Source organism: Anopheles gambiae, chromosome 2 (assembly GCF_943734735.2).
Source record: "Anopheles gambiae chromosome 2, idAnoGambNW_F1_1, whole genome shotgun sequence".
In the NCBI taxonomy this organism is placed as follows: Eukaryota; Metazoa; Arthropoda; class Insecta; order Diptera; family Culicidae; genus Anopheles; species Anopheles gambiae.
Window position 1 is genome coordinate 31948727 of NC_064601.1, and position 14627 is coordinate 31963353.

Below are 14627 nucleotides of genomic sequence, written 5' to 3' on the forward strand. Positions count from 1 at the left end.
TTTTGTTATCAGGAATAATTTTGTAGCTGGAATTGATTTGTTCAAACTTAAATTGATTGTCTTACATTATTTACAATCGGAGTGAGTTTAGGATTTAGGTTTGGAATCAGTTCTAGGTTCGCTCTTGGATTTGGTCTCAGTTAAAAGCCGGAACGGAATTGTGGACAGTACCGGGGCCGCTAAGGGTTCGGAATCAGTTCCAGGATGAATTTTTGTTCAGGACCGGTATGAATTTGGGCACAGTTATAGGACTGGTATGTGTTCAGGACCAGATCTATGACTAATATGAGTTCGGAATCAGTTGTAGAGCCGATAAGCGTTATAAGCAGGATCCAAGGCCGGTATGGTTTTCGGAACCAGTTAAAATAATAATTGTACGTGAGTTAAAATTCGTGAAGGAAAGTGTATGTGTTTTATTCCTTTAAAGATTAAAATCATTAATGAACCGACCGAGGGATGATATGGGTTATGGTTGACCTGCCATTCAACAATAACCAAAGTACATTAGTGCTTCAACCCATGAGGGCAAAGCAGATCAACACAAGATAAATAACAAACCCAACAAGTGTGTGTCTGTGTGTCTCAGTTTCAACTTAACTATATAACCATCAGACGAACTCCGAATGTCCCTTGTATTTGTTCAATCAACTTCAAAAACCAAATTTCAACCGAAATTAAAGGATCAATAGGTTCACTGACCTGTACTGTAACATGCTTCGTTTTGTGTTGCTAACTATCTCCTCTTTACACAGCGCTTCCATCTCCCCCACCCAAAGAATGTCTGCCGTAACACTAGTCCGCCTCTAATCGACGGGATTCGTGCGACTTCCCACACGCCAATTTATCCGAACAAACGGGTGCAATAATGGCTCGCATCACTTCTAATATTATTTCTTCCCACGCACGCTGAAATTAAAACCCAACCACCCACCAAAAATAAGCGCAACCCTGCGAAACCGTCCGGATGTTCTGAACAAATGAAATGAATCAATTTGGCTAGTGATTTAACGCGCAGCTCCGTTCCGACACGCGGCCAGTACGCGGCCGAGTCCAAACGAGTGTTCCGTTCCGTGTCTACTAACCTTGTCCAAGTGGAGTCGCCTGGACGGCGACGATGCCGCCACCCGCTCCTCCCGGTGCTGCTGTGCCGTAGCCGGACGCTGGCCGCTGTTGCTGGTGGTCCGCTAGCGGGGCCCTTGGTGCGGACGGGGGCCGGCAGGTGAGGATGAGAAACACCCCGAATATAATCCTGTTCATTATCATCCGAACGTAATGACATCACCAAATGCTCATTTAAATTTTAATTGAATGCACATCGGATAACCATGACCTATGCACGGCTGTATGTTACGAAGGGGATGGGAGAGGGGGAAGAGTGAGGTGAGAGGAGAGGAGGTTGAAGTTGGGAGGAAAGAATGCACCGGCTGACGGGATCGGTTTGCGGACACGTTGGTAGGTAGTGGTTTGGGGACACGCGGCAATGGAAGAGGTAGGTAGTGCCAAACTGCTGTTGCTGCTGCTGCTGCTGCTGCTGCTACTACTACTACTAATCGCTACGGGTGCCACGTATTACTAATACACCACAATTTTAGCACTATTTCACACTTCACTAGCGACCATTACGGCGCCACCGGTCGAATGTGCGAAACGATCACGGCCGAATGCTTCATCTTGCCGCGGCTAGAGATGCTTTCGCGATGGCCATCACCATCACACTTGCCATCCGTTGGCAGCCACTCTTGCAGCACACACACACGCGCACACACTAACTCAGGCGCTCTTTTCTGGTACGCTTTGCACTACAATCTCACTAGGCTTGAGGGATTTTTCACCGGCATCGAACGCTCATCGCTTGCCGCTCGCGCAACTCACTCACTCAGCGCGCTCAACGGCTCCGATTGCGCCGCTCGCTGAAACAACTCACTGTATTCGTGTATCGAACAGGATTCACAAATTCTATGAACTTCATATAAATATACACAACCACACTAGCACAACACTCTCTCTCACACACACACACACCATTCGTTGCTAACTAGCTAAACCACCCTGTTTACAGAAACGCTGAATAATTTTCCGATAGAAAAGAAAGAAAACAAAATCGAAATAAAACTACAATGCTCATACATACTCCTTTCGACTAATACATAAACCACATACACACACATATACAATAACACATAGAGATATGAGAGAATTTGTGCATTTTTTTTCCTCTTTCGCTTTAAACACTTCGCTTAACACACCATACACGCGTGAGTTCTGGTGGCACCCGGGAATCATCCGCCGGCCGGACATTCGGTTCATGGAACAACCGGCGGTGCCGGTTGGTTCCGTTCCAACGACCCAGGCTTTCGCCAACGTGCACAGCGTCGAAAGATTCTTGGCAAACGTGGAAAGCAAAGGCGTCTGCGTCACAAAAGGAAAGGGGGCGGCGCAGGTTAGTTCCGTACCTCGCGTTCGCCGGAAAGGCAAATCGTGCCACAACCCGGCGAGCCACTTATATGCCACTACCCTGCTGCTACCCTTATAACCGGGAGCGGAGCGGATGGATCTGAAAGAAACGAGCAGAAGAACAAATAAATATTAATTATTATTAGTACGTTGCTGCCTCCTTGCGCACAGGGGGCTCGGCGCACCGTTCCCCGAGCTCTAGCTCTAGGAAAGGAGAGGATGAAAACTTTGTACCGGGGTTGGGTTTTTTTTGTTTTTGTTCAAAATTGATGTATGTTTTCCTGCCACTGCATGTCTGCTTTGAACTTGCGTTTTCATCTTGCTTTCATCCACGCTTGGGAGGTTCATTCACTTGCCACAAACGTACATAGTTGGGACTGTGGAGCCCGCGCGACTAGGGGATGGAACATGGGGGGGGGGGGGGGGGGTGGGCGGGGGGGGGGGGGCGCAAATTTGAATTATTTTACGGTCAGTGCCCGGTATGTTGTCGGGCGGTCGTACGTGTGTGTGTGTAAGAATTTTTATACAGCATTACACCACAGCACAGACAGACATGCACACACACACACCGACCAACACACAGATGTGCGCATTTTACGGTTTAATTTTATTAATTACTTTTCTCTCCGCGTACATGGTACAACTGGAAATTCTTTTCCAGTGACAGTTCGTCTATTACCTACCGCGTCGGGAACGGTCAGGCAATAGGTGGATGATTTAATTAACTTTACATGCTTTAAAATCGGCGAGCTTGCAGCTGCGCGGGTGAGATGAACACGTCATACATATGTCACTGGCGCGGCCAAAGTCGTGTTGAGCGTCGTCTAAAAGTTGTGATGGGCACAAACGTTTTCTAGTTCGTTCGGACTTTTGTAGGACATTTATTATTCAGCAGTCCACGGCCACGAAACAGTTGTAAACACCTGATAACTTTCTTGATACGAAATGAGGCATTAATCGTTTCTAGCTTTGAAATTGATACATGTAAATCAAACACAATTGACTAAACACAATCTTTGAATGGATTACTGCCTTATTTGGGAGAGATGGACAGATTCTCAATATGTTTACAGGGTTTCCCAAGTCACTTTTGAACGTGCACATAATTATTCACCACATCCAAGATGCTTTTCAACAGCTGTCAAATGGTTTATTTGCTTCAAAATAAAATTTCAGTTTTCACACATGATTTTCAACACATAACAAAGAACTGTCAAACTCAATTCAGCTTGAGTCGTGTTGAAAATCTTGCTGAAGAAATGTAAAAAATATGAAAATGGAAATGAAATATCAAATTGATGTGGATTGACATCTAGCACGCGGTGAATAACAACGTTTACATTCGAAACTGACATGGTAAAAATAAAGCGCTGTTCAATGGAGCTGTTTTGTTCGCGATAGTGCATGGTTCTGATGAATCTTTATTATTGATGGCCAATAAAAGACTCCCTGAGATAGATTTGAGCAAAATGATTGCCCGAAACCTTGTGCATATTTCAAGAATGTAGAATTTTTTCTTTGAAATTAGATTTTGCAGTTTTTCCCCCTTTTTATAGATACTTTGCGTCAGTTGTACACTTCTATGAAACACACCGGTAATCCAAGTTTTACTGTAACATTTACCCCCAAATCCGGTTTGAAGAATGCACACATCAAACGTTTCATCAAACCTCTTTGTTCATACGTGCTCGTGTTTCCGAAATGTTACGCTTGCACTAATAAATACGCAATTCCAGACGCAAAACCCAACGTTCGAAAAGCATCGCACAGCATCACATTACTACCCGTCCGATGTTATCACTTAATTAAGTAAAGCATCTTCCCGGGCCCGGACGAGGTAACGAGAGATGATGCTCTCCGGGTATCCCCCACTTTCTACGGATTAAATCCACTGCAAAAGGTTGTGTGTAGCGGATACATCATCTGTCCCGCTGCGATGCCCTTCTGCTATTTCGAGTTCCGATAAGGCACAAGCACACACACAAACACACACACATATATATATAATAGAATCCTTTGGGGCAGGAAATCGATCCACTTTCAAAGGAGCACGCTCGCCTGGCGTCGCTCTGCAGCGCTCCAACTGTGGATGGACAGTCGATAGGAATGCTGGGGGAGCTGTGGATTTGAAAATTCACACACAGTTTTGCAAACGTAACGGAATGATGAGTGGAACACAGCCACAGCCCGACCGCCGGTTTTCGTTCGAACGTACGAACCCTTTGATGTTGGAGTACGCACCCGACCCGTGCGACGTCCTTTAATCCATTCGCTGTTAAAAGCACGCTGGCGTGCTGCTGTTACGGTCCTGTGGCTCCTTACCACCGACACCGGCACATAATTTCCTCTAATTCGAGTTAGTCAATCCGTGGCCGCCCGTACGCTGCCACGCTCAAGGATCAATGTTTTGGCCCAAGGTTTTTGAGCATGAGGTGAATGAGGTGATATATTGACTGGCACTGGTTTCGATTTTCAACATCCCCGTGCGAGATCGTTGAACTCTTCCGCTGGTTTCGCTTTTCAAACCAGCTGGTGTTGAGCCGAAATTCTCGGAAGGTACGGGTACGCAGGACACAGGATACATTTCCTGCACGGCGTCCCGTAGCAGCACCACCACCACCACCACGCATATCGAAGGGTTCGTTGTTTGTTTTACTCCCCGCTGCTCCACGAGGACGAGGAGGTATTATCGTGAACAACGCCAAAGTACTACAGCGTTCCCCCTCCATTTTGCTAGCCCAAAACCACAGCACAACAGAGCACCGTAACCGCAAACCCTCGGTGGACGGAACGGAGGGGGAAAATGCGCGTTCGGTTTGCGTTTTTATAGGTCGCTGTTCTGCTGGGCCGATATATGTCGCTTTTCCCTCCCTGCTTGCGTTACATGCTGATTTCCTTGTTAAAATTATCCTTCCTGGGTGGGTGGAGACGGGTATGGGGCAGTGCCATTTGATACTATTTTCAAGTTCAGCATTTTATTACTATCAAACGAACAGCACGCACACCTTGGCGCGCAGGGCGAACGGAAGTCTTTTCTACCATATGTTACAGATTTTCCCATTTCCTGTGCCTCACACCCTATCCGACGCGATGCGTGTGTGTGTATGTGTTTTTATCACCAATTCTTGCGCTTGTTTCATTCTTCCAACCCTCGTCCCGTTCGTTACCTCACCCCCCCCCCCCCCCCCCCCATAGTTTTCCCTTCTTTCTTCTGTGCACTTGACGCGTGAAAAGAAAGCGGAAACATTTATTCAAAAGTCGCTCTTTGTCTACACAGGCTCGGCTCGCTCACGGCGGCTACGGGACGAGATGTGGTGTGGTGTGTCTTGAGCAAAAGTAGGGGGAGGGGGGGGGGGGGCACGTGCAGGAAAAATCGACCAAACCATTTTCATACCCTCGCGCAGGGAAGAAGCGAGCAGCACAGAACGAACGCACTCGGCACGGTACGGAGCACCGCAAAAAAAAACACCTTCCTTTTCCATGACACTCCTGCTGTTTTGGCCCCTTCTATTTGCTGCTTTTTCTGTCCTTCACCATACACCCCGAGACTGTATCGAACTAAATGCATGCTGTGCACACATTGGCACGTGTGTGTGTGTGTCTATGTGTGTGCAAGGAGGGTTTGTGGTGAAAATGCTGCTTATTACGGTTTGCAAGGGTTCGCCGGCGTACGCATTTTATAGCCACTCTCTGTGCGCGTTGCGATCGGCAGCAAGTCGTCGGTTGGGTGAGAGCAGAGGTTTGCTCGTGCCAAAGTCAAGTGCGAAAAAAAGGGGCTAAGGAGCAGGAAACCGCTGATGTCCTTTAGAGAAAGGTGCCAAGGCGTTTTCCCGTTCCGTTAGCGAAGAACATGCTTAAAAATCGAAAGACAGAGAGCACGGCGAAGCGATGGGAATTTGAGTACGCCACACATCGCGTGAAAATGTTAGCAAAATAATAATAAAAAAAAAGATAACCAAGAAAAAGGAAAGGCACGGTACTGTGCTGTCGTTTGGGAGATATTAAATTTCGCTCTGCCGTGGCATTATCAAAACCCGTCCGGGGGGAGGGTAGGTGTGGCTGTGGTGGCGCAGAATCTAGTTCCCTCGCCGGAAAAATAGGACGAAAATAAGAAAATGGAAGTCGAAACGAAAAACCTAGGAAATGGTGGGGACGCCACCAGCGACAAAACCCGAGGGTCAACTCACCGCGAGCAGTGATAGAGTGATAAAGAGGGAGACTAGCGTGAAGACACAGTGGTGGTTTGTGCTGTGCGCACACACAGCACATTTCTGGGGGAGGGAGGCGCGGGATGTGGATGAAATTTTCGTTTCTTCCTGTCCTCATCGTAGAATCGATTGGCTGTTTTTTTATCGATTTTTCGCCACCTCACATACTTGCGGCCGAAGATGCTGTGCCAGTTGCTGCCGGCCGTACGAGCGTTTCCTGTTCGCTTGGTTGCTGGCTGCTTGATAACAAGGCAGAATGCTCATTCGATGAATGGTGTAGTTATCGTAACTAGTCGAGCAAGATAAATAGTAAAAAAGCTGATGCTAATCTGTTTGCTCCAGAACGTTGGTGCAATGTTTCCGGTCAGCCCCTGCGGCTGTAAAACGGACTAGTAATTACATTGGGAGGTGGAAATTTAATCAGAATGGTTCGGCAAAGATTGCAAATCGGTAAACAAACCAGTGGGCGAAATGATTTATTCATGCTAGTTGGGGCTTATATGTGATATTTGCGCTTGAAGCTAGCGTAAATGCATAAAATAGTGATGTAAGATGTGGTCGAATAGATATTTTTTAAATGATTAGTGCAGTGTTAAGAGGACAAACATTAGGATATTTCAACATACTCAACATAGCAAATTAACGCTGGTATGGGTAGTATGGCTTCTTTGCTCATTGTGCTCATATTGGGGAGTCATGCCAAATAAACCAAATATGGGGCCCTTCACGATTCTAGTTAGTTTTTTGAATGGAGTTTGACAGTTGGAGGCTGAAATCATGTAAACACTCCATACAAAACCACACACAAAACTAGCCTGTAATTTTCAGTCTAGATTTTTCTAGCCTTAAAACTAGAATTTGATTCGAGTACCTGCTCGAAAAATGGCAAAACAAGGTGGTGTTTACATTTATCCCAAGGTGCATTAAAGAGATCTGGTGATGGAATCCAGAATCAAAGTGTATGTAGTCCAGGTGGTCTCATAGCATGTTTTATAACCAAATTTGAATATCACTTTTTGACATGATGGGTGAAAATTTTAATTCAAACAAGCTTTCTGGAGGCTTGACGAATACACAAAACACTCTTGAAATCTTCATTCAAAAACAGACGCGATAAAAATCAGCCTTCTACATTCATACACCTTGGGATAAGCTCATCTGTATATTATACCCACTTTGATAGCTGCTCGAAAACTAGTATACAACGCAAACAGCTGACAGGATGAAATTTCAGCCTACCAACTTAAAAAGGAAAGGACCCCTATGTTTGAAATTTAATCACCTCTCCTTACCATCCTTCCGATCCATCCTCCGAGCAAATATTTAAAAAGTTTAGTTAATAGGTATGTTGTTAAGAATTCAATTCAGGCAGCAGTTATGTAAATAAATAAATAAATAAATAAAATAAATAAAATATTTACATATCAAACTGTTACAATTGATTGTAGTACCTTAATCACTAAAAGAGCATGTCTGCTTTCAATGTCTATAGTCACAGTCTGATAATAAAATATATTTAAAAATAATAACAACTCATCCCAAACCGCACTGCAATTACATAAATTAATTGAAATGAACAACCATCCATTTCATTATTTGGTAATCATTTAGAGTGTCAATAAAACATTTCTCGCGAAATACCCAAACCAACCGGAATGAGGCTGAAACTTTTAACAAATTATTGTATTTTTCGACCACTTTGTAATGTTGTGTTTAAATAACTGATTTGATAAAGACCCAACGATGCAGCCAATAATTTTGCTGCGGCTGTTTCCCGAAATAATCATGTTCTAAAGTAGCGTCGCTGCCAGCGCACGGAAGCGCTTCGGTCGAAGTTTGGTCTAGGCTCTACCTTTCACAACTTGCAATACAGAAACCAATACACTACTACAGTTGGTGTTGGTGGGAAAGGCAATTCAAAGTACGCCAGATAACTGAATCTCTTCTTATCTATCATATGGAAAGTATGTTGCTAAATTACTACCACCAGTATTGACATGTTTACTATAAAACGAAGCCTAGCCTGATAAATGTTATGACATATAGATGGCGCTGATAAATTTAAATCCATTTTTTTTATTATTATTTTGTACCAACCTTGAAACGAGTTCTGTCAAAATTTGACAGCATTCGGACAATAACCTAGTGAGCTAGAGCATTTTGTGTGACGCAAGTTTTGTGTTTCAATAAATCATGGAAAAGAAGGAATTTCGCGTGATGATAAAGTATTGCTTTTTGAAGGGAAGAAATACAGTTGTATCCAAAAATTGGCTTGATGATGAGTTTTCGGATACTGCTCCACCAACCATATCAACCATAAAATATTGGTATGTTAAATTTAAACGGAGTGGAATGAGCACTGAGGACGGTGAACACAGTGGACGCCCAAAAGAGGTGGTTACAGACGAAAACATTAAAAAAAAAAATCCACAAAATTATTAAAAGTAGCCGTAATGTGAAGTTGACCGAGATAACTGTTTGAGCGTGATAATTCCGAGTTTTTGCGTCGGTATGATACCATGGATGAGACATGGCTTCACCACTACACTCCAAAGACCAATAGACAATCGTCCGAGTGGACTGGTCGCGATGAACCTTGACCATTAATAGCGAATACTACATCAAGTTGTTGGAGCGTTTGAAGGACGAAATCGCTACAAAACGGCCAAATTTGAAGAAAAAAAATTGTTTCATCAAGAAAACGCACCGTGCCACAAATCAGTGAAAACAAAGGCGAAAATTCAAGAACTAGGCTATGAATTGCTTCCCCACCCCCCGTATTCCCCAGATCTGGCCCCCAGCGACTTTTTCTTGTTCTCAGACCTCAAAAGGATGCTCGCTGAGAAGAAATTTTCGTCGGATGAAGAAGTGATTGCCAAAACTGAGGCCTTTTTTGAGGCAAAGGACAAATATTACTATAAAAATGGTATCGAAAAATTAAAAGACCGCTATACTCTTTGTACTGTATGTTGAATAAAAAAAAGAAAACTACAAAAAATGTGATTTACTATCATAGCCCAAACAATTATCAGCCCACCTGTTAGTTCAACGCATTTTTAGTAAACATTAAAAGTATCGGTTTTCCTGTTTCAATGGCAAACGAACATCAGGAATCGGCATTCACCGGATTCAATTTTGAGCTGATACTGAGCTAATGAGTTTTGCTGTAATTTTCTAAATGTCGTTTATTCAATCTTTTATTAAGGTATACTTTAACTACTTTACACCATATCGACGCTTCTCTTCCTTTGTATTTGACTCAAACAACAACTGTAGTCCATCTAGGTCTTCCGATACCACTCATGGGTTTGACTATCGATAGCTTGATTGAGGCTGCATTCTTGAAGCTTCCAGCCATTGCGGAGCTTGATCCTATCATCAGCATGTTGTTAGGTCATTGACGATTACCTTCTTCAAATTCGTGCAAAAATTATCGGATTTATCACTTTATCTGAAACATTGTGGCGCTCTTTGTCATTCCTCTGTGCGCACGATGAAAAGTAGACTAGATCCATCAGCGAGAATGTGGCTCCAGGACTCTAGAAGCAAGTGCAGCTACTGTAGATAAAGTTTACCTTATTTAGTACAATATCCGAACCGTAAATGAGATCTGTTCTAAGCACAATTTGGCAACAGTAGACCAGTACATGCTGTCACTATGCTGTTCTCTTTTTTAAAAAAGCGCATTTCACAAATTCAACGCGCTCAACTTGCAATCAGCAATAAACACACTTGTGTATTGTTTTTTTTTTTTAAATTTGATTCCATTTCCTTGCAACCAACAACAATGGGAAAAATGTAATAAACGTCAATTTTCTTTCTCGCGCGCGCTCGCGTACAAAATCAACCGATCCGGTATCTGCGGACCATCGGACTTGAGGCGCCAAACTGCATCCAGGGTAATACAATTTCCTACCAACCACCCAACCCACCCCCCCCCCCCCCCGATCCATCTTCGTTTTCCGCCAAGACATTGGTGGGGACGAAACGAAAGAAGGAAAAAAAAACAAACAAACAAGCGAAAAAGCAGGACATGGTTGATGTGAATAAATTTAATAAAAGTATCCACCATTTGTCCGCACTCGAGGGAAAATGGCTGGGCTGCGCAATTGGGCGCAAACACGTGGGACATTCGCCGCCCACACGCGCCTGGTAGGATTTTCCTGTCCGAGTTTCTGACACATTTTCAAGTCCCCCATCGCCATTCCCTCCCCCTCTGGCTGGTCGGTGGTGTCCAAGGTTGGCGGCCGTTGTTGCGGTGCTGTTGTTGCAGGCTTTGGTTGCTGTTGTCGGGGGCTTTCGCCGTCTCGCCAAAGTAAGGGACAGTACGAAAGCAGCTGGGATGGGCCCCTCACGGGCTCGCACAGTCCAATCAAAATCCTTCGTCATAATGGCGTCCGGCGTGCCGGGGTCATTCTTTTCTTTCTTTTTTTGTTTTCTTTTTTTATACATATTTGGCAGCGCTTCGTGCGGAGACGACTGCTGCTTGCCCAATGGAGCAAACACGGTTCAAAGAAGGGGAGGGAAGTAAAATTTCCATAAACTTCTTACCACCCGGGCGGCAACTTATCTATGAAAAGGCACCGATGATACAGAGAGGCCCCCAGCCCAGCCGGTCCAGTGGGCCTAGGGTTTTGGGGCTTGTATGTTTTTTTTGTATTGTTACAGGAGTATTGTACTGGCCTACAGCAAGGCACCGAGCACAATAGGGAGGGGTGGGGGTGGGTTTGAGGGGGAGGATGATGGGAGTCAAAATGAACCAAAAGCCGGCGGTGGGATGGCTAAACTTTTGTTTCGCGAAGAAAAATGTCACGCTGCGTTTGGGGAATTTGCGTGGGGGTAGGGAGTGCGCTCCGTTCGTCCAGTGAATTAGACTGTTTACAGTTTTGCTATTGAGCGTCTTTTTTTTTTTTTTTTTTTTTTTTTTGTAGAACATTTTTTCTCTTTTTTCGGCCTTTCCTATTACGCTCGGTGTCAATCAAAACAACGCACACACAAATCAAGCGAATTAGGAATAATAATAAACAACTTTCTTGCCACCGCTGCCCGTTGTATTTTCCCCGATAATATTATTTACCATATTTTTCAACAACAACAACAACAACAACAACATTACAAAAACAAAACCAACATGCTTCCTGCTTTCCTTATTAAGATTGATTGAATTTTGCACAGAAGATCCGGGCTCATCCGTTAAACTTCTTACTAACAAGCTTGTTTTTATTTTAAATCTTTTTTTTTTATTCGGTTGGTGTGTATGTGATAAGCCTGATAAGCCTCTTGCAAAACAAACATTTTGGTGCGAGACTATAAACCTTCCGAAACGCACCAAATCACATCCGGCAGCTGGCCGAATTCTAACGTTGCAACATCACGTGCGGAAGAACAGCAGCATTTACCTCCCCCTCCTCCTCCTTGGTCCCAAAGAAACACAACAATAACAGCAACCAAACATACACATCGAGCACAGGTTGTAATCTGCGCAAAGAAGCTTTAGTGCCTCAGCAATCCGGCCTGGCTCCTCTACTCGTGGCATTACTTTCCTTCCTTCAGTTTCGAGCAAAATCGCGTTTGTTTTACGGCGTGTTTCACGCTTTTCCGACAGCTTTGTAGTGCAAAAACAAAAACAACACACACACACACACGCAACGTACGACCACCAGATGTTCGAAAGTGTAAGCACACACACGGCTACTGAAAACGAGGCACACCATTTCCTTTTCGGCTACTGGGTGGCACATGCTGCAGAGCGTACAGCAAAAGGTAGGCTCTGTTTGGGGCTGAAGAAGCAGATCCATCTTCGCTTCGCTTTCCTCCACTTCCACCCCTTTGCTCCCGCACTCCTCGTGCACAGCGTTGTCATGGGTGTGAGATAGTCCAAGTAACCAAGGCAGATATGGCAGAAGATGGTGATGATGGAAAATGGAAAACATACACTCACACACACAGTCAGATACACACAACTACTCGCACAACGTTAGTTTAGTGTATGAAAAGCATCCCCCTGAAGGCTTGTTGTGCTGTTTTGTTTGGAGTAAAAGAAAACCACCCCTTGTTGGGGTGCCACCGATTTCACCGTAAAATAACTGAAATAAAAATAGCCACAATAAAATTTACCTTTTTGCCACACTCGAATGCACTTGCAGGCGCTGCACAATTCTTTTCGGCACGATTTTTTCTTACGTTTCTACGGTCACACAGCGCCACAATCCCTCTGACAAATACACTCACACACACACACAAATATTCGGAAAATGGCACAAAACAACGGAAGATTGATCTCGGCAACCACGAGCGAAGGGCACGCAAACACTTCACACGCGGAGTGCCTGCCAACAACGATTGGACAGGCCAAAAATTGCGTCACTGCCAAAAGCCGGGTTTCCCGACGCCAAACATACACACACACACCTGGCCGCGAAAAGTGGCCGTTCCCACACAACGCACCCGGGAAGGGGGCGGGGATTTTGTTTTTCCGGCACAGTCACCCAACACGACGCTGCGTTTCGTAGGCCAAGCGCAATGCCGCCCAGCTGGTTTGTCGGTAGCTTTTCGCTACGATTTTGTTTTCCTTTTTCTTTTTCTTTTCTTTTTGTTTGCCCCCCCCCCCCCCCGCCAGCATAGAACGTAAACTCGCCGCACCCGGTTCACCCTTCGGCCGCTTTGCTACTTGTGCAAGGAGCATGCGAAGAGGGGGCTTGTTTTGGTATGTCGAACACGGCCTGCTGCTGCTGCTGCTACGGCGTTGTTGTAGTGGTAGTAGGCTCCACCAAAACACACTCACTCACACACACACGCGCACATTTCGAACAGAGAAGAGAACGCACGAAAGCTTGTCTAACAACTGCGCTCTCTTGCCTCTGCAAATTCCGAGATGAAAGCAGCGAACTCTGCGAATGCGTCCGCACCCCTGCCCACGGTTTCTGCTTTATACACAAACACGCACACACACACACACCCTTTTTCCGAGTAACGGGGATGACGACGGGGTTTCAATGGGGGGTGGAGATGATGGGGACAGACACAATCGAAACACGCCACTAGACATCAAGTAACAATTGCACTATTTTCCGACGATGAAGTGTAAACAAAGGTTGGAAAACAAACCTGCACAATATGGTGTCTTTTCCAGTGCACCACACACACACACACACAAACACAAGAAGAGAGTAAACGGTGTTCTGCACACCGAAGACGACGGCGACCACGACCACGACGACGACAACAGTGCGAGACCCGTCTGTCCGTCGTGCAAACCCGGACACGTCCTTTCGAATCTACGTTTCAACTACTACTAAAACAAAATCTCCCATCGCTCGCGGTTCGTGCCGGAGTGGCAAACACTTTCGAAAAACCGAACAGAAACTCGCACCCTCCCCCCCTCGTTAGAAAACCCGTTTCATCCCCCATACATACACATTACACACACACATACCTGCTCGAACCGATGTAGAGTGTGCTTTCCATCCCTTGCGCACGTGCAGCGATGGAGCGACCCCTGTACCGTTGTGCCAGAGCGGGACGGGGCGTGTTGAATCGTTCCATACACGCAAAGGTGATGGGATCGTAGCAACCAGACGCGCACATACACATTCGCATCGCCTGTTTACAAACCGCGGTGCGACACCATTTGTGTATGCGTGTATACACACACACACACACATACACACACACAAGGGAAGGTAGGGAAAACTGGTTTTCCGAAGCTTTCCGGATGCCCTTCTCGCCCCATTCTGAAAGCTCTGTCTGTCAAACAACCCTCTACGCACACGGTGAGGGCGTTTGGTTGTGTGTGATGAAAACAGGTTTTTGGCTCACCGTAGTGTTCGTGGGTAAACCGCGGTGCATGGATTGGTTTACGATACACTTCAGTAGCACAGAAAGATGGATTTAAGCATGAACATTATGTTAGAAAATAATGTATCAACTGATTAATGGCAAGCGAAATGCGGTTTGCGCCTAAAG

The 14627-nt window shown here is 45.2% G+C and overlaps 1 protein-coding gene across 2 annotated transcripts in view; it reads right to left on the bottom strand.

Annotated features, from left to right (window-relative positions):
• Positions 1-13968, bottom strand: part of LOC1273746 (uncharacterized) — a 166432-nt gene extending 152464 nt beyond the window's left edge. Inside the window, exons 1-2 of one of the 2 annotated variants that reach the window (XM_061646983.1) lie at positions 13770-13968; positions 1083-2064 (exon numbers count right to left, since the gene is read on the bottom strand). In XM_061646983.1, coding sequence (XP_061502967.1) covers positions 1083-1263 — 181 coding nt within the window. In that variant the 5' untranslated portion in view covers positions 1264-2064; positions 13770-13968. Of the gene's footprint in view, positions 1-1082; positions 2555-13769 lie in introns of both variants that reach the window. The other variant, XM_061646982.1, reaches the window with a different exon arrangement.
• Between the last annotated feature and the right edge of the window lie 659 nt (positions 13969-14627).